Source organism: Mesocricetus auratus, unplaced genomic scaffold, assembly GCF_017639785.1.
Source record: "Mesocricetus auratus isolate SY011 unplaced genomic scaffold, BCM_Maur_2.0 Super-Scaffold_4256, whole genome shotgun sequence".
NCBI lineage: Eukaryota > Metazoa > Chordata > Mammalia > Rodentia > Cricetidae > Mesocricetus > Mesocricetus auratus.
Genome location: NW_024429182.1, coordinates 121,231,739 through 121,256,079, shown reverse-complemented (window position 1 = coordinate 121,256,079; position 24,341 = coordinate 121,231,739). Strand labels below are relative to the sequence as shown.

At 39.1% G+C, this 24,341-nt stretch overlaps 1 protein-coding gene across 9 annotated transcripts in view; it reads left to right on the top strand.

Moving 5' to 3' along the window:
* Positions 1-24,341, top strand: part of Akap13 (A-kinase anchoring protein 13) — a 300,754-nt gene that overhangs the window by 182,840 nt on the left and 93,573 nt on the right. Inside the window, exon 1 of one of the 9 annotated variants that reach the window (XM_040730184.1) lies at positions 8,357-9,129. The exons of the other annotated variants lie outside the window; for them this stretch is intronic. Coding sequence (XP_040586118.1) covers positions 9,049-9,129 — 81 coding nt within the window. The 5' untranslated portion in view covers positions 8,357-9,048. Of the gene's footprint in view, positions 1-8,356; positions 9,130-24,341 lie in introns of those variants that run through there. 9 annotated transcript variants of the gene reach the window in all.

The window sequence follows — 24,341 nt, the reverse complement described above, 5'->3', positions numbered from 1 at the left end:
CTTCTGCACTCTGGAAAGGATGACTGTACTGTGCTGTGTTTGTCTGGAGTGAGGAGAGTCTTCCATGGGAAGCTGAATCATTTCTTGGCTTCTCTTATGGAATGACTGTACCAGAGTTATTCCTTCTTGCTGTGAGGAGAAAAATCAGAAGAACAAGTCATGCCCTAAAGAAATACGTATTGATTTTATAAAGGATTCAAATTTTCCTAAACTTAGGGTCATTTGGGTAGATGGGGAGGGCTTGTCTGTCCTAGACTTATCCTCTTAAATTTGAACTTTTCATTTCTTTATGCTAGCACTAGTGTGTGTGTGTGTGTGTGTGTATAGACCCACAACCTTCTGCAATTCTCTTTCCTCTACCAGAATTCCATGGGGATTACAGATATTTACACTCCCATGACTAGCTTTTATGTTGAATTCTAGGGATCCAAATTCAGTCTGTCCATCTTGCACAGCAAGTGCTTTTACCCACTGAGCCATCTTTCAAGTCCCAGCCTGACATTGTTTTCTCTCTCTCTCATTGTCTGTTAACTAAATTTGTTCATCTCTTGAGGGAGCCTTAGGATTATGGTATTTTAGTGAAACAAGACATGATCTGGCTCTGTCTGGCCTTTGTAGTGTACTTTGGGCACTACAGAGAAAAATTAAAGAAATGGCTTTTAAAGTGCTCCTCTTTTATGTAGAGGCAGATCAGGCAGGTGGTACCCACTATTATAGGGGAAGCCACTGTAGAGCCAGTGCATCATTCTAAGGGCCAGAGTACCTCAAATAAGAGCTGTACGAACGTCTAACTGCAGATAGAGAGCTGAGTTAGTAAAATGGGGTATGCGAGGTAGATTTTGGTGCATGTATATAGAAAAGGGAGGGAATCATAAAAGTTAAAATGAGCTGGGGAGTTAAAGTAGGGTGACCCAATCCTAATTTGGAACTTGGAGACAACAGCCTTTCAAACACTTACCTTGCAGAACAGTGAGAAATGAGGTGCAATGAAGAATGTGGGGTGTTATGAGATTTGGACAAGAATGATTAGATTTTGAATGAAGCTGAAACTTTTTTCTTCTTTCTGAATTAAAGCACAAATCAAATCACTTCTACTGAAAAGTCTTCACTGGCACTATTTGCTTCCACAGGGTAGGTTTTAGTATTCCCTTATGAGTCAAATGCATGTAGCTAGGTGTGTTAGTCAGTGTTCTATTGTGGTGAAGAGACACTATGACCATGGCAACTCCTCTAAAGGAAAGCATTTAATTGGGGCTGGCTAACAGTTCAGAGGTTTGAGTCCATTATTGTCATGGCAGGAAGCATGGTGGCATGCAGGAGACATGGGGCGGGAGAGTAACTGAGAGTTAATATATCCAGATCCACAAGCAACAAGCAGAGAGAGACACTGAGCCTAACTTGAGCATTTGAAATTCCAAAGCCGACCCGTAGTGACACAATTCCTCCAACAAGGCCACACCTCCTAATAGTGACACACCCATTATGTACTGTAATCAACTAAGCTGTGAGCCAAAACAAGATTTTCCTCCCTTACATTGTTTCTGCCGGGTATTTTGGTCACTGTGATGCAGAAGTAACTAGTGTGACCTGTGAAACATTTACACTGCAGAATTCACCTTGATTTTTCTTGCCTTTTCACAGAATTTGGCACCATTTACAATTCTTGCTGTGAAATACTTTTTCCTTTTCATTTGCTCAATATTTCTTATCTGTATTTTGATTTCCAAATCTGTATACCTAATTCTTAACCATTCTCCTGAGTTCTAGACATAAACATTAATTCCACTGCTTATCACAGCTCCTCTTGGACATCTCTGTGATCTAAAACTGAAGTTAGCATCTTCCCCTGCTGTCAAGTGCCTACTTTCATGCCACCTTTTAATTCATTACCCAGGCAGAAATGTAGTCAAAGATGACACTTGGTTCCTTCATTCTCTGGCCTTCGGTGTACAGAATCATAATATTGTTAAAGATTTTTAACCCTTAATTTCTTCTCTTGCTCTCCACCCACCTGAGTGTGAACTACTGTTGTCTTTCATCTAACTGCATAACCATGGTGTAATTATCATTCGTAGCTCTAGTTTGTCAGTGTATGTATAGGAACCCAGAAAACTGGTTTGGAATGCTTTTGAAAGGACCACTTAAAATATGGAGAAAACATGCCCTTCTTGCTATTAACATCTTAGAGGGGAAAGGGAAAGGGAGTATATTATTTGTGCTTACTGTGTTGAAATAAAGGTTTGTAGTTACCTAAAGCCATATTCCTTATCTGAGAAGAAATTCCTGTTACTATCACCACTGCAGGGGTGTGGGTGACTTGTGGGAGGCAGGGAGTTGGTTTTCCTTTGTTTTGGTCAGTGCTAGACTGTCTTGTATAATGCTCTTATGTTCTGACCTTAAAGGAACACTGCTACAAAATTAAAAAGTAGCAATAAATGCAGTTCACGGTTGATCTGATGAGGCAGGCGTTGGCATCTGGTTTCAGATAAAGTTCATAACTAGACAGGGAAATTGTCAAATGGCAAAAATAATGTCTTATTTGCCCTTCTAAATAGTGGTGTTAGCCTGGATAGAGTAACATTGTGGATCTAAAATGTGTTACTTACTGCAGTAAAATTAGAAATTGCACTAATTGTCCTATATTTTAAAGACCCTTGATTCAGGGTTCAGTTGGCCTGTTGAACTCTTGTCTCAGGAGTGTTTATTGGGATCATGGTGGAGCGGGGGCAGTGTGATGGTTTAGCCTGGGAAAATTGCTTTGCTGCCAATCCAGATAACCTGAGTTTACTCCCTAGAACCCACATGGTAGAAGTCCCTGCAAGTTGTTCTTTAACCTATACACATACACCATGGCACATGTACACACACATATACACAAGAAACAAAGTAATATTTTTAAATAGTACTTGTGGGTAGTTTGGTAAACTGTTGAGGAAGGGTTTTTGTGACAGATATGTGTTTCTTTGCTACCCTTGTTAAAACAGATTCAAGGAATAACTATTTTATTTGTGACTCGGTCTAGGTTTAAAATACCTGCTATATGGCCAAATGGTAAATTAAAACACATAAAATAACCTGACACAGAGGGTTGTATAGGGGATTTTACAGTAATACTACAAGAAAGAACTACTAAGGAAATAACTCAGACTGAAAAAAAGTGATCTAACTTCATAATCAACTTATCTGCTAGTGTTGTGGCATTTATACTAAAGCCAATCACCTCAGTTTCTGCTGTTTCGATAGATTTTATTTTGAGCTTCCACATCATAAGAAGCTTAGTATATCGAGCAGAGCAGAGTGCTCCCATTTGTATAAGACATACATGTGGTAGTCATTGCCCAGAAAAGATGTTTTGAGGGACACAGTGATCCTCAAACATTTGAAATGCTGCCATAAAAGATAACTGCTTGTTACAGACGCAAGAAACTAGGGTGAGAATACTCAGGTGCTAGTACTGCAGAATCGCTGAGTGATAGTTGTCAGTTTCCAGCCTGCTGGTGGTCTACATATTAGGTATATTCATTCTAATGTTTGGAAGATAAAACTGAAATGTGTTAAATGCTGATAAATCAAATCCATTTAAACTGATATAAAATGAAATCAAATCATTGCTGTTTTTAGAATAAAAATAAAATTTGTTCTTGTCATTTGGCTTTTCCTTAGATTCACCTATAAAAATATGATGAGAAATTTTAATTTATGCTTTCTCCATTTTTATTTTATTTCTTTTTTATTTCGGGAACTTCTCAAGTAACAAAATTACATTTGTATTGGAAACCAGGAATGCGTACAGACTGGGTTTAATGCAGACTAATTAACTATGTAATGTTATACAACTGACTTAAACTTTGGATGCTATAACTCATCTGTAAAGTAGGAACTAATATTTCTTTCTATAGTGTCCTCTTCCTGCCACCCTTTCTCCTTTTTTCTCTCCCCTTGTCTTTCCTGTCTTCCTGATTTTCCTGATGAAGATTTTTTTTTTGTCTCATTGCCAAGCTCACCTTGACTTCCTGGCCTTAAAGGTTCCAATAGTTGAGGTCACAGATGTCTGCTACCATACCTGATTACCTTATCAGTCTGTCTTAGGAATAAACAAAGCATATACTCAGAAACATCTCTTGGTGAGCAAGAGACATTCGGCAAGCATTGTACTAGTGTAATCTTTCTTCAGAAAACATGTGCTACAAACTGATCTATCAGCTTCTTCAGTAGAAATTCCATCATCCCCTTTTTTTCCCTCCTTCCTCTCCTTTATTCATCTGTCTCCTTTTTCCTGTCCTTCCTCACATTTTTTCTTCCGTTTCCTCTCCCCTTCATTTTTTCTTTAAAAAAATTTTTAAGGGCAGGATATCATATATGCAGTACTGACCTTGAACTCCTGATCCTTCAGTCTCCAGTCCCCCAAGAGCTGATGGTACAGATCTCTTCCCTCTTTATTTCAGAAAGCTATTGGTTGATTTAACATGTGTGTGCTTGTTCTATGAGACTTTACCCTGTTCATTTGTACAGAGACTTTTCTGTGAGTCCATCTATCTTTTGGTGGTTATTTCAATTGTTGATATTGTTAGACAGTTTGCTGCTTCTTTACAAACTGTGTATCTTGTGATTTTTTTCCCCCTTTGCAAAGGCAGTAAAGCGTTAAAACCAAGGAGGTGTTTTCTGGTACTTGCTACTAATATATTTTACCAATTGTTCCTTTTTGCACCTTAAGTCTGTATCCAGTGAAATACCAAGAAGAAAGATTGGGGCTCTTCTTGTTACCTAAACACTGGAGTCAAACACTAGATGTAGACAATGCCTTTGTAACCTTTCTAAATACTTCTTTTCTCACACATTCTCATGTCTCGTTGGAAGGAATCTTTATTCTAAAGAGACAAATGTTCTTCAACAAATATGTAATACAAGTGAGTGTAAACTGTTAGCCATAGTAAAACCTTTCCTTCCCATCCTATTAGAAGACTAGAGGTGGGAAATATAATAATCTTCAATGATAGTTTTTAGAAAATTGTCTCAATTCTCTTTTCTTTGCTATTCATCCATCTACCCACACCCTTCTGAACTTCTATATGACAAGGGGCCAAAAAAGAAAAAGAAAAGGAAATATAGCTAGTGTCCAAATAACAGTGTATAGTACGAAAAAAGAACAAACTTTGAATGGGTCCAGCATTGAACCACTTTCTTTTGTACATTCCTGATCCAGACCATCAGATTAACAACTTTCTCAGGGAAATGGTGGCTCACCTAAAAAGGATGCTGATTTTCACTTCAGTGTCCTGTGTTTCCCACCAAGCTGAGTTGATCTTTATATGTTTAGGGTTACTACCTCATGTTCACTTAAGGCTTTCAGAAAAGGTACTCAACAGCCTTAGAGACACAAGCTTTTTTGGCCCATAGTTTCAGGATTTCCGCTAGGTGGCATCCTAATTCAGAAGCTTTGCTGTAGACTTCCTGCAAGCTTCTACCCTAACTGGAACCAAAGAACTACACGGTGTTGGTCCCTAAACTCTAGACAATTTGGATAAAAGTATTTAATCCTGAAATGAAGAAAATTTCAACTCACGGGCAGAAATGTGGCAGTTAAAAGTGTGTAAAAATCCTTAGTAGAGTCTTGTGCTGAGTTTACATGTTAGGCCCATGGCATGCAATAATCTAAGAGTACTTCTGCTTCTCTTGAAGGGCTTGGCACTCCTTGTATATAGAGGGTGGGCTGACAGTCACAAAGAGGAGATGGGGATTGATACTGTAAACAACTTCCATTGTACATGCTTACAAACAATCTGTCTTCCTGCAAGTTCCCAAACTTGAAGAAACAGAGAAAAAGACTTACAGTCTTCTTTAAATTTGTAGCTTCTAGTTCTGGTGTAGATGTGAAACGATTGGTTGCTGCGTTTCAAAATCCTAACAGAATAACTGTTCAGTGGTTCCAGATGTTTTCGATAAAACGCCTGGAATTGTAGCATCAGCAGCAAAAAGCACGGCCTACAGATTCTGTGTTCTGTGGGGGGAATTGCCAAGCAGATCCAAAGGGGAAAGCAAACAGACTTTCTGCCCCACCCAGAGCATTTGTTCTCTGAGAAGAAATAAATTAGTAAGGACAATTGTAAACTGTCTTTTTAGTATGTTTATATGTGCAGAGAGGAGAGAGAAATCTAGATTTCTAGCACAAAGCCAGCAGACAAAATGGTTAATCAACATATTTCAAGCAAGCTCTCTAGTGTAGTTCAGAAAATTATAATGGTTTTGAAACATTTCTCTCTGATTATGTAAAGTTTCCAAGGACAAAGACCTTGGTTTTTATTTGTTTGCTTCTTATGCAAGCACAGAATGTCTATTAAACTGATATAGATCATCTTTACTTAGTTTGATAGAGTTGGTATAGAAGAGCTTGTCAGTGATTAAAGCATCACGGGTTCCCTAGAGAGATGCCTGGGAACTCGCAAGCAGGAAACATTTGATTCTAATTAGAGCAGAAAGGAAAGGCAGTGAGGAGCAGACCATGTTGGGAACAGGGGGTGGGCAGCTGTGTGTTCATCGGGAAAAGGGGATTCAAAATTATGGCTTGGTGAAAGTTGATCCATAAAAGATAATAGGCAGTCAGTTTTCTGTACACTAAAGCCTGCCCCTCCAGGACCTTCTGATCTATGTCCTTAAACCACATAGGATGAAAGTGTTTGTAAATGCTGGTCAGAATCCCATGCTCTTGGTTAGCTCAAGGAAGAATTTTATTTACAACTTCTTAATCTCTTTAATTGTCTTGTTTTTACTGTTTTTAGCATCATCTGTACTGAAAGCAGCACATGTTTCCTGTACATGGGGCTGCCATGGGAGAGCCAAGGCTTGTTCTGTAGGGCGTAAGAAAGAGGACATCGCCCACCTTCAGGCTTTTAATATACCTAGGAGGGTCAGAAAACATGAGACTGTGTTAGATAGAGTTGAGACTGATATCTGGGTAGACAGATGAATGAGAGAAAACACTTGCAGCCTTAGCTGGGTTTACTGTATTTCTCTTAAACTGGGTTAGCAGCTTTGAACACCTGGCCTGAGGAAATGGTGAGTCATCAGGCCTTCTCTGCCTCTTTTACAGCTTCCAAAAGAAAATACCTTTCACCAACTTTGCTAGCAATATTGAGAGAAACTGGGATTTTTAATCTCTTCCTTTCTGTTGTGGTATTTAAAACTGTACATTCACATTCTCTATGGCTGTGTAAGGGACTACTCTCTGACTAGCTCAAAGAATATAGGACAGCTTCTCTCAGAAAGAGTTAATATGCCTTATTTTCCTTTCTTTGGTTTGGTTTTGAGACAGGGTCTCCTTATAAAGGCCTCGCTGTCATGTAACTCACTGTGTAGACCAGGCTGGCCTCATACTCACGGAGATCTTCCTGCTTCTGTCTCCAAAGTACTGGGATTAGAGGCATAAGTCACCACACCCAGCCCACTTTTTTGTCTGTCTCTGCTGCTGCCCCCCCAACACTCACCCTTTTTCGCTTCTTCCATTCCTCTGCCTTCTTACCCCTCCAAAGTCGGTTAAAATAAGAGAATGTCTGAAAGTGAATGATTGCTTTCTAGACTAGGGCTGCTCCTAAGGAGAAGTAGGTTGGCAACAGAAAGGTCTGGAGTAGCAGGAAAACACACAAATGAAGTCATAGAGTCCTGCACTGGACCCAGTTCATGTGAATGAGAGATGCGAAGAGGAAGGAAGTCTCAGCCAAGTGACTCTTTTTAGTCACAAGAGTACATTATCCTATACCATCTCTTTAACTTTCTTTAAAGCTTTCCCAAACCCAGATATAACAAAACCTTAACTCTTGCAATTTCCAAACATTGCCAGACATTTTTATAGACAATTCTACATCCTAGAAACATAACTCTGAAAATATTTGGCTAACATTTTTCTGATATTAAATCATTGCTTTGCATTCTGCAGGGAAATACAGTATATGCTTTGGCTGGATCAGTGTTCTGCATTTTCCCTGAATAGCTAAGGCTGCTGTACAGACTTGTAGTGTTTAGGATAACACCCCCTTTCTTTATTAGCATACAACCGACTTCAAAGGGACTGAGGTTGCTTCTTGCCATGTCTGACAGAGCCTTTTTCACTGGGGACTTGCAAGGAGGAGGAGCAGGAGGAAGCCTGTTGGAAAAGGAAGCCTTGTTTTTTCTCTTCGTCTGTAGATGAATCATGTTCCCACCACTGCAATTAGGTTTTCAAACCTCCAAGGCTGTTGGTGCAGATCTGAAAGGGCAAGTAATGACGATCTTGAGAGAGCAGGGTAAAGGGTGTGGAGGCTGCGGAGGGGCGGGCTAGCTAGAAGCAGCCAACTAGGGAGGGAAGGAGGGAGGACATCTGGAGGAGTGGTCTGTTTTCCTTGTACTCCGCTGTCCTTAGATATTTTCAACTTAAGTCAAAATCCAGCCCTGCCACTGCTGAAGGAGCTAGAGACTGGCTAAGAAAGTACCTTCAACTTGGTTTTGTTTTCCTTTCTTTTTTTTTTTTTAATTTTTCCTGTATAGGTTTCCTTGTCTTTGTTGTCTTAAAGAATTCTCTCATGGCATCCCTTTGAAATAGCCATCTTCCTTTTTTTAATCCTCCTCTCTTTGTGGCAGAGTGCACACTGAATTTTTATTACTGGCTCTGGGTTTTCTGGATACATGTGCCAACCATTATGCTCAGCCAGTTTGTTCTTAATTTTTCTACCGGAGTTCTCGGCAGTGATGGACAAGATCTGTGCTTCTCTTTCCGTCAAGATCTGCACAGCAACAGTCTTGAGGCAGTTACTGCTTATAGTATGAATTACAAACTCATTGCCTCAGCGCTCTGAAGTTGCCAGAAAGTTCTCACTCCATTCGTGGAATTGGATTCTTTTTTTTTTTTTTTTTTTTAATTTTCTTAACCAAGAGTTTTCTGTATAGAGGAATCTGGAAGCAGAAGTCTCCGGCCCACTGTGAGAAATTTGGAATTCTGGACCTGTGTGAGCACATTGGTCCCTGGGTTCAGTAGGTATATGTCTACATTTTGTCTCTTCTTTTCTACATCTGGACAAAATGTATGAACGGCACAAGAGGCGCTATAGTCTGTGTGACATCTCCAAGGTGGACAGGACTGTCGATGTGGTGTTACTGAAGGTAAGAAGGGGCCACACCTTTTTCATTGTGAAGGTCTCCAGTCTGCTTTCTCCCTGTATCCAGTAGCCATGTCTTGATCCTTTCTAAACTGGGATGAAGTGTGAGAAAGCCTGGGCTAACAGTGATAGAAGAAGGGCAAGAGGGGTGATTTTCAAATTATGTAAAGGAATGTCTGAACAGAAGCAGTGTGTGTGTGTGTGTGTGTGTGTGAGAGAGAGAGAGGGGGGGAGGGGGAGAGAGAGAGAAGGGAGAGAAATTCCATCAATGGACTTATTACTGAAATGCAGTTTACTTGTTTTAAATAGAGTCTGTGTTAGGAGAGCCTCATATTGAAGGATCACAAAGAGGGAATCTACCTTCAGAGTCACCCTTTTGCTGGATGCCTGTCTTTGGTTGCTTGCCCCATCCCCACACTCCAATTCTACCCCCCCCCTTCTGCCTGAATCTCTTTCTCTGTAAGCTTCCCTTTCTGTCTCTTGGTCCTTTTGTCTGTTGTCTGTCTTTCCTATCTGTTCTCCTGCTGTCTCATTCTTTGTTCCCCAGGGGAAAGAGAAGACCTTATTCTTTTCTTTTGGAAGTGTCTCCAGTCAGCCTACACACTAATGTGGCTGAGCTGTTCTTCTCGTTTGATTTGATTTTTTTCTGCTGTAGCTTCTGACTGTTGACAAGCTGTATTTGTTTGATTTCACATCATTAGTAATGTTGGGTGTCTAAGCAGGAAGGGGGTGGAGACTCTGGATAGGCTAATTGTTCACAGAAGGCATCCTTGAATCTAAAATTAGTAAGAACATCTACATTCGGTAAGACCGGAGTCTGGGAATGTTGGACAACTCATGAAGTACTTTTTGGAAGTTTAGCAGTTTTCTGGCAAAGGCAGGGAAACTGGAAGTCAACCAAGTACTTGGCTAATGCCAAAGAACCTGATCATCTAAATTTGGGAGAGTGGAGACGGTTAAGTAGAAAAGGAGTAATTTTGGATAAAGTGCTAATATAACGTCTGGATTAAGGACCTAGTAGAGATCTATTATTGGTATCAACTCAGTTTAGTACTTGAGATAAGTACTTGAGATACTGGTTTTCTTTTATTGCATTTAATATTTTTGTTGATATGTTTGTGGCATGGCTCACCTGTTGTGGTCAGAGGACCGCTTGAGGGAGTTTGTTCTGTCCTTACACCTTGTGGGCCCTAGGAATCAAACTCAGGTCCTGAGGAGTAGCAGCAAGCACCTTAATCCACTGATCCTCCTCCCCCTGAACTGCTGCCCCTCTCCCCTGCACCAAGATAAGCACTTATTAAATCAGCTAAAGCAGCCTCAGCTGACCTAACACTCAAACCCCCTTCCTTGGGCCTTTCAGGTGTGGGTTACCTCAACCTCTCCCTAAGGGAAGCTGGCAAATGAGCTCAGAAAGTGAGACACAGAAGCCAGTGAAATCCCACATTGGGTGTGGCACTAAGAGGAGTTGTGATTTGTGGTGTAGTGGTGTCCTTGTCTCTCAGTAATCACTCTCAGGTGGTTTAACTTGCCAGGCCTACTTTGTAATTTGGTGTTTTGAACTTGTTCCAAAGATGTTGTTGGTTTTAATTTCTCTGAAAAGTCATTTCCTATGATAGATAACAATTATCTTTTGATATTTTGCCCTCTTATATAATAAATGTAGAGAGGCTACTTTCTAGGATCTTTGTTTTATGATGCTTTTTGATTTCACAGGCCAGGGAACGACTGAACACTCTTTCACTGTGTGTCACAAAGAATCTCTCTTTCCTTCTCCTTTCCTCTTGCCTCCTTCCTCCTTCCCCATCAAGATGATACTGTTTTGATGGCAGAAGTGGGGAGAAAGGACAAGAGATGGTTATGGGGGCAAATAGCAAAGTACAGTGATGTGCATATTTAAATGTCATCATGAAAATCATTATTGTATCCCTAAAATAATAAATAGGGGCATGAAAGAGGCTTGGTGGTTAAAAGCACTTGTTCTTACAGAGGGCCTGGATTTGATTCCTAGCACTCACACGATGACTTACAGCCATCCCTAACTCCAGTGCCAGGGCATCCTCTGAATTTCACATGCATCACTCACACATGTGTATATACAGGCAAAACACCCATATACTTCAACTCTAAAAAATTAATAAGGTCAAATAAAAAGAAATCAAAAAACAAGTAGTGTTATACAGCCTAGTTGGGCATGAGTTCAGGCTTCTTAATTTGGAGATAACTGTTTCTTTTTCCTTTTTCCATGAGTTATTTGACTTGAGCCGTATTTGTCAGGCAGTGACTATTTTACCTCATCTTCTATGAAGAAATACTAGAAATATGACTGAGAACTGAACATTATAAAAGCATTAAATACCTATCACAGGGCAGACGGGCTGAGTCTGTGAGGGACTCTTCATAAGATCAACAGTAACCAGAGAAACAAGAGGAAACTGTGTGATAAGACACAGACAAGTAGTAGGGTCCTTCATTGGGGCAGCACTCCAGGGGAGGAGAGGATGTCTGTATGAAGGATGAAGGAAATTTTCTAAATGGAATGGGCAGAGTCCCTGAGGAAGTGACAAACTGATAAGTACATCCTGACAGGTAGGAACATTCTGCACGGCAAGCTGCAAGTTAAGTGTTAATAAGGCAGGAGCAAGAATTGATGCACAAAAGCAGGCAGCCATGGTGGAGACCCTTTCTCACTTTACTGTTAAAAAGATCATTCTGGCAGTGTAGGAATCCCATCAGGGCAGACCCCAACATAGTCAAGGCTGACCTTAAACTCCTATGAGTACTGCCCCCACATCCCAAATGCTGTGATTACAGGTGTGTACCAAGCTTGACTCCACGTAGACTTTCTGAAGTGTCTTATAAATAGTAAAACCTAGCTGGATTGTGTTGAGTGCTCCCACAACACAGGATACTCATAGACATCCCTCTCTTCCTTTGCATATGACATTCATCCCTTGCTTCTTTCATCTTGATACAGACATGGCTTCTAGCTCTTTTGATAAATGATTTATAACTATGAATCATATATTTAAAACGGGATATGAAATCGTTTTAATTGTTGGCAGAGGCCCTTTGGTACCAACATGCCCTTTTCCCCATTGTTCTTCAATAAACTAACGTTGACTTCATGTGGACTGATGCCAGCCTTCTGTAACTAGACTGTGGCAAATGAGAGCATTCCTAGAAGACACCAAGTGTTTGAGGCTTACTCCCATGCTAACATACCAAAATAGAGGCACTCAATGTGTGATCGGACTTGTTAATATAAGATTAATTCCTGATTTGGGATGATTTTAGCACTCACTGTGTCTTAGTAGTTTTCTATATGACAAATGAAAATACTTAGAAAATGACAGTTCTCTCTCCATGCTCAGTGCTTAGACAGGAGTAGTCTGTCTCTGGCTCTAGGGTATTTTCCAAAGAAATCCTCATCCTCTGGAAACCTACATCGTTTAAAAGTTTTGGGGTACATTGCAACAAAACTGAAGGACATAAGGACAGCCAGACATAGTTTCTCAGGTACAGGGTTACCTGATACAATTTTGAATCAAGTGTTGGCTTGTGTGTTCAAATTGTGGGTTTCTGCTTCCTTTTCTTCAGCCTCCTATCTTTGACTGGATTGCCTAAGAAGGTTGCAGAGGAAATAAGTGTTGGTAGTGGCCGGGAAGACTGGGTGTTACCATAACCTGTATTGTATTATTAGGATGTTTATTTATAAACAATAGCACTGACACTGGCAGGAACAACATATTTTGAAAATATGTGCCTCTATTTTCAAACTGTAGAATCTCAGGATGGGTGGCTCGGGTTATCACAGAGGTCCTCGGGCTGCACTGAAGGAATGGGAAAAAAAAAACAGGCTGGGTCTGACATTTCTTATAATGTACCTTTCATTATCCTGTACTCCGTATACACTGTAACTCACTAGAACTTTGGGGTACTGAGTCCCTGTGATGTCTGAGCTGGTTTTCATGGCAACACTTATCAGCAGGGCAGAGGCAGTAACATTTTTTAGCTGAAGAATCACTAGTGTGTTCTGAGTGACTTTTTTCTCCAAATGAGACAAATACTAAAATCTGTTTCTAATTATTAGCTACCTGCTAAGTGAAATTTCTGAATCATCTTTAACTAGTCCCTGCTTTTTCTAGCTATTGAGTCACTTACCCAACCTGTATTTTATTAGTAGCTGTGTGGTTGCATGAGAGCAAAATCTATGGGGGCAATCTCATAATCTCAAAATACTAGTGGTATCCACAATGATGTGAACCTTTTGCTAAGCCTATTCAGAATAGACTTTAAAAAATAACAAAGAAGGGTATAATGCAAAGAGTCAGTTTATTCTTGATGTGCAAACACGCTACCTGTAGAGAGAATTTTTTGGGAAAGGGACTAATAGATGACTAAACTTTGCTTTAATCAGAAATACCTGTTAATTTTTGATCCCCTACAACACACGTGTGCTCAGTGCCTGGCATTGTGTCTGATCTATAGCAACTGTATGAAGATATTTGTAATGAAACCACATATTGTGGCTTTGGTTGCCTTGGTGTTGCATGGGAATGAAGCTGTGGACAAAAAGAATAGTACTGAGTTAAAGTGGTGCAAACCTGTCTGCCACATCAGTGATTCTGCTGTAAACCAAGTTCTATCTCTTGAGCATCTTACTTACATGGTAAAGCACAATATTTTTCACACATGAGTATGATATGCTCTGCATTGCTGTTACACAGGATGTGGTTGAAAATGCTGATTCATGTTTTAACATTCCTTACAGCAACGCAGAGATTGCCCTCTGGCTAATGGCATTGACCATGACTGGTAGCACCAGGCTCAGATTACTGCCTATGATTTGGCTTTGTGGAATGCTTGTCAACTTTTGTTTAAATCTCTTAAACTGCTGTACACTCACTTCTTAATCTGTTATATAGTATATACATAATAAATTTACCGTTTTAACCATTTGTGAGTACAGTATATATTCAGTGATATTAAGTTACACTTTTTTTTTTAGCTGTCACTACTACATAGCTCAGAACATTTCCATTTTCCCAAAGTGAAGCTTTACACCTGTTAAACAATGAATCTCCCTCCATTCCTCTCATCCCTGAAAACCATTATCCTACTTTCTGTCTGATTTTGACTCTTCTAGATGCCTTGCAAGTGGAGCCATGCTGTATCTGTTCATTTGTGGCTATCTAGTTACTTAGCATAATATATATGATGTTTATACAAGTTGTAATATATGTCAGAATTTCCTTCCTTTTAAAGGCTAAATAGCATTCTTTGTAATATCATATGGCCTATTTCTTCACATACACACACCCCTGACTACTTAGCTCTGTTAACTGTTTAGCTATTGTGATTGGTGCTGCTCTGACCATTGTATGTAAGTATCTGTTTGAATCCCAGCTTTCATTCTTTTGGGTATATTGTCAGAAGAGAAATTGCCGAGCCAAGGTAGTTGTGGCTTTTAGGAATGGCCATATTGTTTTCCTCAGTGGCTCTAACATTTTATGCCAGTAACATCCTACCACCAGTTCAAAAGACTTCTAGTTTCTCTACATTCCCAAGACTTATGTTATTTTTTTAAGTATGAGCATAATGATTATGAAGTGATGGCTCATTCTGGTTTTGATTTGTGTTTTCCTAATATGATGTTTGTATTTGTAAGAAGCCAGTGAATATGAGCTAACTTAAGCTAAGCTCACCTTTAAGCGTGTGTTACCGAACAAAGTCTTGGCTCTCTTACACACTTTTTTTTTAACATATTGCCTCAAGAATGTATGGAACTAGACCTAAAACTTCACTTTATACCTCTTGCACCTTGTTGAAAAACATGTTACATCTCAGATTTGACATAATTAAATCATGTACATCTTCTTCTCCTCTAAGTTCTCTGTATCTGCATGTCTCTTTTTGTGAATTCTGCTTTTTCCTCAATTTTCCACTTAAATCTCTTTCTGTATTCTAGAGAATGTGCTGCCTCTATACCAGACTGGTTCAGATTCTTCTTCTGGGTTCTTTGTCTGCAGAATTCCCCCACCTATTCTCCAGTTTGCTATCTTGTTTCTATATTTCTGTAGTGATCTTCTCAGTACGATGCTGAACTTGTCATCCTTGCCTACTGCCCTAGAGAATAAAGCATACTTTCATTTTACCCCTATCTCCTGTTATTTGCTTAGTAAAATTACTTGTAAAAATCACTGGACTTCTTTTGCTTCTACTAACTATCTGAAGTAAAAGTCTCTAACCTGAATTATACATAAAGGCTCTAGGGCCCTCAGTAGTGATACACATGGTTCATGTGTTCAACAAGGATAGCATAACTTCCCTTGGATTCCTAACAGTCTTTCTTGTCACTCAAAAGGCTATGAAGTGTCTTTTCCCTCCTCTTATTGAAAATACCTTTTTTCTCACATAATATATCCTGATTATGTTTTTTTTCCTCCCTCTATTCCTCCCAACTCCTCCCCATCTCCCCTTCCATCCCTATCCACCCCTTTCTGTCTCTTCATCAAAAACACACAGGCTTCTAATGGATAATAATAAAATAAAATCAAACCTAACACATCAGAATAAAACTATAAGATTAACCAAACCAAAAAAAAATCCTGACAGGACATTATGAGAGAAGGTACCTCTGAAAATGCCATTGAGTTTGTTTTCTGATCCATTTACTGCTGGACATGCATCATACCCTTAAAAGTGGTTTGTGTCAGCTACTGTGGTGACATATGCCTTTAATTCCAGCACTCTGCAGGCAGAGGACAGGGGATCTCACTAAGTTTGAGACCAGCCTGGTCTACAAAGTAAATTCCAGGACAATCTGGGCTGCTACACAGAGAAACACTGCCTTGAAAAACAAACAACCAAAAAAACAGTAGTTTGTTTCTTCAGTGAGACTCCCTTGGAGAAACTAAATTTTATTTGCAAGTGGTTGTCAGTTGAATTATCAATTAGGGAGTGTATCCACTTCTTTCACCTCTAGGACCGCATCTGGTGCAGACCCATTGCTGCTGTCTCAGTCTCTGTGAGTGCTATGATGTGTCTTAGCTGTTTTGCTCATAGTTTTGTGTTGTTTTTCACATGTGACCCAAGTTACAGATTGTTGTGATCTACCATATGAGTAGGAATAGAACTCTGGAAGAGCAGCCAGTGTTCATAACCACTGAGCCATATCTACAGCCCAGTAACAGATCGTGTTTTGGGTTTTTTTTAAGTTAATTTTTATTTCTCCACAGCAGTCGGCATAGTGGATATGACTTTTCTTGTAGCTTATTGCTTCCCTAACTTCAGAAAAAATAATATCCCACAGTTCTGTAGCTTCTAGATTAGTGTGTGTAATGTCTGAGTCAGCCCACCTGCTATAGTGTGTCTTTTTGTCTGTATGTCTGTCTGTCTTAAATATAACATTTGTATCTTGACCAGAAAAGTTGTATGTAGGCCTAGAAATTTTGTACACAGTAACACACATTGTCTTGGTCAGCACACGGTTACTGAAAAAGATGCTGAGGCAAACTTATTGACCACACTGACAAGTTTCTCATAAAAACTCTCAGCTCTCTGAGAAGGTTTTAACTGCAGTTTTAAGATTTGATATAGTGCTTCGCATGCACATAATTAAAATTAAATCTTAAAAATAAAAGTTAAAGCATTTTCTATAAGAGTGAGTAAAAAAAGATTTGGTATAGTGCTTGATCACAGAAAATGTTTAACATGTGGGTTTTTATTATTATATTATTATTTTTAAAAAGGAAAGGAAGAAAGAATAAAGCATCCCCTAGTACCTCCTTTTTCAAGAAAGTAACAAAATAAAAAAAAATGGTTTTCTATTTTAAAACAAAACTACTTCAGGAGAGAATGAAGGTCACATCTGTTATGATGACAAGAAAAACCACAGATAAGAACAAAAATGTGGCAAACTTGCCAAATAGTATAGCCACTCTGGAAAACAAACCATATTCCCTAAAAAGTGAAATCTAAGTTACAGGTGCATAATTCAGCAGTCCACTTCTAGGTACTTCCTCAAGAAAAATAAAAATGTGTGTCCCTAGAAAAACTTGTATAAATCATTTCTGTAAAATGTTCATAGTATTATTCATAGCAGGTGGAAAGTCAAGACAACCCAAATGTTCTTTACTTGATGAATAGACAAGTAAAAATGAATATTTTTAACCGTTATACTACAACATGGATGAATCTTGGAAATATTTTGCTAACTGACGTTAAAAAAAGTCACAGAAGACCAAGAGCACATGGCTACATGTATAGGAACTGTCCACAGTAGGCAGAAGATGACTTAGTGCTTGTCATTGTCATGTTGGTTTTCTTTTTATCGACATGACAGTGCTCTGAAATTAGGTGATAGCTCTGTGAATAGTCTAAAACATGGAATTATACGGTCTAAATGACTAGGTTTTGTGGGATGAGAATTTGAATAAAGATGTTAAAATGCAAATTTTCATAGTTGCACATGCTCAGTTACATACATGTTCTCATGCATGCATACACACACTCACATAGAAAATAAATACAATATGGACTTGGGAGAGAACAGGACATGAGTGGAAGAGCAAGTGAATCCAGATAACTGGTTTTTTTTTCCTTTTTTTAAAATTTTTATCTTTAAATTTAAATTAGAAACAAGGTTGCTTCACATGTCAATCCCAGGTCCCTCTCCCTTTCCCTCCCCTCCTCCCACACCCTCCTGCCCACTCCCCCCAATACCCTCTCATTTCCCCAGGGAGGGTGAGGCCCTCCATGGGGGTGTTCATCCAGGGCAGGGCCTAGACCCTCCCCCCAGAGTGCAGGGTGAGAATGCATCTCTCATTGTTGGATGGGCACCCAAAGTCCATTTGTATGCCATTTTTTTCCTTTTCTTTAAAAAATATTTTTCATGCAGCAATATTTTGATCATGTTTTTCCCCCTCCCTCAACTCCTTTCAGATCCTTATCCTTGCCACTTCCCTCCCTCCCTCCCTCACTCCTTCCCTCCCCTCTTCCCTCCCTCCTTCCCTCCCCCTCTCCCTCCCTCCTTCCCCCTCTCCCTCCCTCCCTCCCTCCCTCTCTCTCTCTCTCTCTCTCTCAAAAAAAAAAAAAAACCCTAAAACAAAAGCCTCCACTACCACCACCTCAAAAAAACAGCAACAAGAGCCATAAAACATGGAGCTCATTTTGTGTTGGCCAACTGCTCCTGGACATAGGACATAGGGCCTGCCCTGGTTTGTATTTCCCTTTGCCAGCAGTTAGCAATTGCAAATAGCTTCTATGTCACTTGCCCCTGTCAGTGCTTGAATCTGTATAGATCTTGTGCATGCTGCCACAGCCTCCATGAGTCAATATGTGTCTAGAAAACAATGTTTCCCTGGAGTCATCCCCCACTTCTGGCTCTTACAGTCTTTCTACCTCTCTTCCCTTTTGTACATCCCTGAACTTTGAGGGAGGGGTTGAATGAAAACATTCTATTTAGTGCTAACTGCTCCAAAATCTCTGTCTTCTGCACATTGTGCAGTTTGGGTCTTTCTGTTAATTGCCGTCTACTGCAAGAAGCAACTTCTCTGATGAGGGCTGAATGAGGCACTGGTCTATGGCTACAGTAGTCTGCCACTAGTTATTTTATTGCTTTGTTCCTTTAGCAGAGTAATAGTAGTAGGCTTTCCCCTAAGGCCATGACTTACCTAATCCTTTGTCCTTGGCCCCTTAGCACTATCAGGTACAGGATCCATCTCATAGAGTAGACCTTAAATCCAGTCAAACATTTGGTCACTATTGTGCCATTATAAAATTATAGGCAGTTAAGCCTGAGGGCTGTGACAGGTAATACTGATGATTGCCTTTGTCCTTTGGTACCTTACAGAGTCCCTTCCAGTACCCTGAATGCTAGTCAGTAGGCATGAAACTTTTATCTGGAGTTTCATTAACAACACTGTACCAAAGTTGGTTTCTTAATACTGACAAATGTACCATAGCAACATTAGATGCTGGAAAACAAGAAAGGGGAGAGCGTATACAGGAACTTCCTGTACTATCTTTCCAAACTGAACTCATTGTAGTAATTTATGCCTCTTTCTGTCAAGTACCATGATAATAAAATAATTATTAAGTACAATTAGAATATAAACATAGAATAGAAATTGAGAAACTATAGAAAGGTTGAAAAGAATATTAGATTTGATCATGCAAGCATAATTGCTCATTTAAAACTTTATTCAAACTAGGACTTTTTCCCCCACAAAGGTTTGATCATATTGAAATATTTCTGGTACCTATATATTTTTTAAAAATTAATAATATATGCATACTGATTGTTTAAAAATGTGGTGGTTCTGAGATTTTAGCTTCCTAAACCTAATAAGTCAACTAACTTGTGTCTGTTTGACACACACTCAGCTTTGGAAAGAGTCTAGAACAAGAGTTCAGTCACCAGACCTGCAGACATGCCGGAAGTTTCTGGAAGAATGTTTCCTCACACTGGTGTGTCATCACATAATGTATTCTCTTCTAAAAAGAATTATTTTTATTTTGTTTTCATTTTTGTGTATTTTTGCAAAATAGAATGCTCAGTAAATGTAACATATCAGGGTCTAAAGAGAGAGAAATATAGGGTGTAGTAAATGAATATTCAAGGTGAAGAATGTTTTTCTTACACGTTGACCATGGAGCAACAAGTATGGTATTGGAAAGGGTTAAATTCTAAGACACACAGTGTTAGCTTTTCTAAGATGTTGACTGAAGAGATCATTTTGGGTCCTGGCGAAGGAGAGAGCAGCATCATAGTTGAGGGAAGTTCATTTCCATGCTCTTCATTCATGGTTGAAAATCCCTTAAGCTTTTTTTATTTCTGTTAAGTTCATTTCAGTGTTTATACAGCCTCTTCCTGTTTTAGTAATCACAAAAGGAGCAAAAAGAGTTTTTACCTTTTCACTTCAGAATGCACTTTTATGTTCAAGTGTTTACTTTTGATTTGTAACAGAGAAACATCTCACAATAAAAATGAGATACAGGTTAAAAATCAGAAAATTCCTTGAGCCACTACTTAGGTTTTGTTTGTTTTAGTTTGGCTTTGTCTGATTTTGTCTTTTTCTTTTGCTTTGTTTATTTGTTTGTTTGTTTAAAGAAAATCTTCTGGGACTGGAGAAATGGCTTAGCAGCTAAGAGCACATAGTGCTTTTACAGAGTTTGGTTGCAAGTACCAAGGTCAGGTCACCCTGCAGGGGATGTAACACCCCTGGCCTCTTCAGGCACCTGCATTTATATGCATGCATGTATGTGCATGTGTGGTGTGTGTGTGTGTGTGTGTGTGTGTGTGTGTGTGTGTGTACATGCTGTGCACATGCTCTATAATAAATCTTTTTTAAATGCCTCTTTGGGTCTTTGAAAGATGTGGGTAATGTTTTTAAAGTCACTGACTTTGTTACTGCTAGTTGCACAACCAAATTACCCTTTTGGAAAGGATATTCTGTATACTGCCAGGGAAGCTACTGATTGTGTTCCACTTTTATGACATGTCCCAGCTACCTTCCTTTTTTCTGTACTAATGAGCAGAAATGAGCAAATGGTTTTCATTTCATATGCAGTTGCTCACAAATAATTTATTTCTCCTGTTGTCAAAAATAGGAAGAAAAATGTCTTTTAGCAAAGTCCTCATCCAGCTTGGTGTACATTAATAAAATTCTTTTTATTAACATGGTGGTTGAGTATTTTGTTACTAGTGATCACAAATATAATGAGTATATATTGTATTCAAGAGATCACTAAATAAAATTATGGCCTCTTTTTTCATGTTCTAACTATTCATCTATATGATAATATGTTCATATTATTTAGAAATTTAGTTGAATTTCAATGAGATTAGAAAATTAAAGTACTTGTAAAAACCATTTTATACTTTGAGTATCTAAAATATTCAGTGGTCTAGGGATGTGGTTAAATGGTAGATCACTTACCTATGGGCAACAAAGCCCTGGGTTTAATCCTTAGCTCCAAAACATACACACACACAGTTTGCCTTTGCATTTTGGTTCATTTTAGTAAATATTAAATTATATAGTATAGTCACTATTCTATCACATAGGAGTATATTGATTCAACTCAAAATTCCTGTCTTGTTTCCCCTTCTCCCTGTCAATCACTAACATGACTTCTTGCACTGAAGTTTTGCCTTTTTCTAAAATGGCATACAGTTGAAAACTTGTAGGCTCCTGGGTCTAGACTTTGCCCTCTGCCTCTTGACATAATACTATTGAGATTGGTTCATGTTGTTTTAATCAGTGGATCATTCCTTAGGAGTATTGTGTTGTGTGTATATATTACAGGTTATTTCTGTCAATCTGAATTTGTCATGACTTAAGCTGCTAAGTCTTAGTGTGGGTAGGAATATGTTTAAGACTAGCAAGATTGTACAGTAGGTAGAGGTGCTTGCGACCAAGCCTGATGACCTGAGTTTGATAATAGGGATCCATATTGTGGTATGAGAGAACTATCTGCCTCGAGTTGATCTCTGACCTCCACACGCATACACACATGAGGTGTGTGTGTGTATGTGTGTGTCTGCGTCTGCGTGTCTGTGTGTGTAGAATTTTAAAAGAAAGATCTTGCTGGGTGGAATATAAGTAAGTATGTGTCTGATATTACAGGAACTGCTAGCCTAGTTTGCAAAATTTGATTTTCCTTTCACATGACATCAGCAGGATGTCCATGTTTCCTTTACTTTACATTCTGGCCAACACTCTGTACTATTAGTCTTTAATTTTAGCTGTTCTAGTGGACATTTATTTATATGCCTTTCAGATTTACTTTTTTTAAATGTGTGTATGTGTATGACATGTATGTGCAGGTACCCCCCCCCCCCCAAAGGCCAGAAGAGGCCATCAGATTCCCTGGAGCTGGAGTTACAGGCAATTTTGTGCTGCCTTACATAGGTTTCCTCTGGAAGAGCAGCAGGCACCCCTAACCAAAGTTTCTCCAGCCTCTTTGTTATTGTTTTCCTGTTGACTGATACTGATAGGCATGCTTTCTTATGCATATTTTGTGTTAATGCTGTTTTTTGGTTTTTCGAGACTGGGTATTACAGTGTTATATAGCTCTGGTTGTCTTGGATCTCACTCTGTAAACCAGGCTAGCCTTGAACTCGCAGAGATCTCTCTGCCTCTGCCTCCTGAGTGCTGGGATTACAGGTGTGTGCCACCACCACTACCCAGTTTTTCTATTAGTGTTCTGATCATTTATTATAGTAAATGTCACATTTTACCAAGTTGCTTTCCCCTTTTGGTATTCCTCAGTTTGTGAGTTTGTAGACTAAATTGAATTTTTTAATTATTTTTTGAGACTATATTTATATCATTTCCCTTCCCTTTCCTGCCTCCAGTCAATTGCTGTTATGTATATATCTTTTCTTTTGCATTGCTATGATAACCTTTTGTTCTTGGATTTAACCCACTTGTTCATGCTATGCTTATCTTAATACACATATTGCTTAAGACGGGGCATCAAAAACTTCGCTCCTAATTCTTCTTTACCATTGTTCCTAACTAAGAGTGATTGTTACTGTTCAGCTTCTAACTGGTTTTGATGTCAGTGATGCTAGACCCTGAAAATAAACTATGAACTGCTGTTTATCTGTTTCCTGAGAGACTGTGTAAAATTTGTATTATCTTTCCTGAAGCATTCGTGGGATTCACCAGTAAGCCTCTGGGCCTGGGGTTCCCTTTAAAGGAAAGGTTTTCTTGCTTTTTGTTCGTTTTGTTTTTTGAGACAAGGCTTCTGTGTGTAATCCTGGCTGTCTTGGAACTCACTCTGTAAGCCAGGCTGGCATCAGACTCACAGAGATTCACCTGCCTCTGCCTCTCAAGTGCTGGAACTAAAGGTGGACACTAACACCACCCGACTAAGAGTTTTAAATTACAAATATTTGAGTTATTTGTGTCATCGGGCTCAAATTACATTTAATGATTTTTACTCATAATGTTGATAATAATCCTTTATTATCCTATCAGTGTCTGAAATCTGTGGTTTCCCTGTTAGATTCATGGTACTAATAGGTAACTAGTAACTCTTCTCATCTGGGTAGTTAGAGTTGTGCTGATACTATTGCCCAGTTTTTCTGACTGTTGAAACTAGCTGTTTTTCTGCTTTATGAAACACTGAGTGCTGTGCTGTTTCTTGATTTTTTTTCCCTTTTATTGAAAATCAACTTTTTTTCCTCATATAATATATTCAAATTACAGTTTCTCCTCCCTTTACTCCTCCTAGCTCCTCCTCTCCTCCAGATCCACCCCCTTCCTGTCTTATCAGAAAACAGACTTCTATAGGATAGTAACAAAATAAAACAAAATAAGATAAAATAAGTACTAACACATTAGAATAGGATAAAACAAACCGAAGGAAAAAGCAGAAGAATAGATATAGATGCAAAGATCCACTTGTTTGCACATTCAGGAATTCCATAAAAACATTAAACTGGAAACCATAATATATACCTAAAAGATCTGTAGGGTAAAAAAAGAGAAAAATACATAAAACAAAATAAAAATAACAATTTCTTTTTAAAAAATGGGAAAATCTGTGACACACCATTATGAGACAAGGAAAACCCCCAAAGTTGCCCTCGAGTTCATTTTCTGTTTTCCATCTACTACTGGACATGCAGTAGATTAGTTTGTTTCCCCAGTGAGACTCCTTTGCAGGAAACTATATTTTCATTTGCAAGTGGTTATCAATTGGAGATTGCTTCTGGGATGGGGGCATGTGTCCACTTCTTCTTTCAGCTCTAGGACCTCATCTGGTGCAGACTTGTGCAGGCCCCGTGCATGCTGCCTCAGTCTCCGTGAGTTTATTTGTATGCCAACCCTGTTGTATCTAGAAGGCCTAGATTCCTTGGTGTCCTCCCTCCCCTCTACTCGTACACTCTTTCTTCCTCCTCTGTGCAGAGTTCTCTGAGCCCTTAAGGAAGGATTTGATACAGACATCCCATTTAGAAGTGAGTATCTGAAGGTCGCTTATCTCTGCACATTATCTGGCTGTGGATTTCTGTGTATCTTAGTTGGGATTTCTAGTGCTGTGAAGAGACACCATGACCATGGCAACTCTTACAAAAGAAAACATTTAACTGGGTGGCAGTTTACAGTTCAGAGGTTCAGTCCATTATCACCATAGCAGGGAGCGTGGTGGTGTGCAGCAGACAGAGTGCTGGCTACATCTTGATCAGAAGGCAACAGGAAT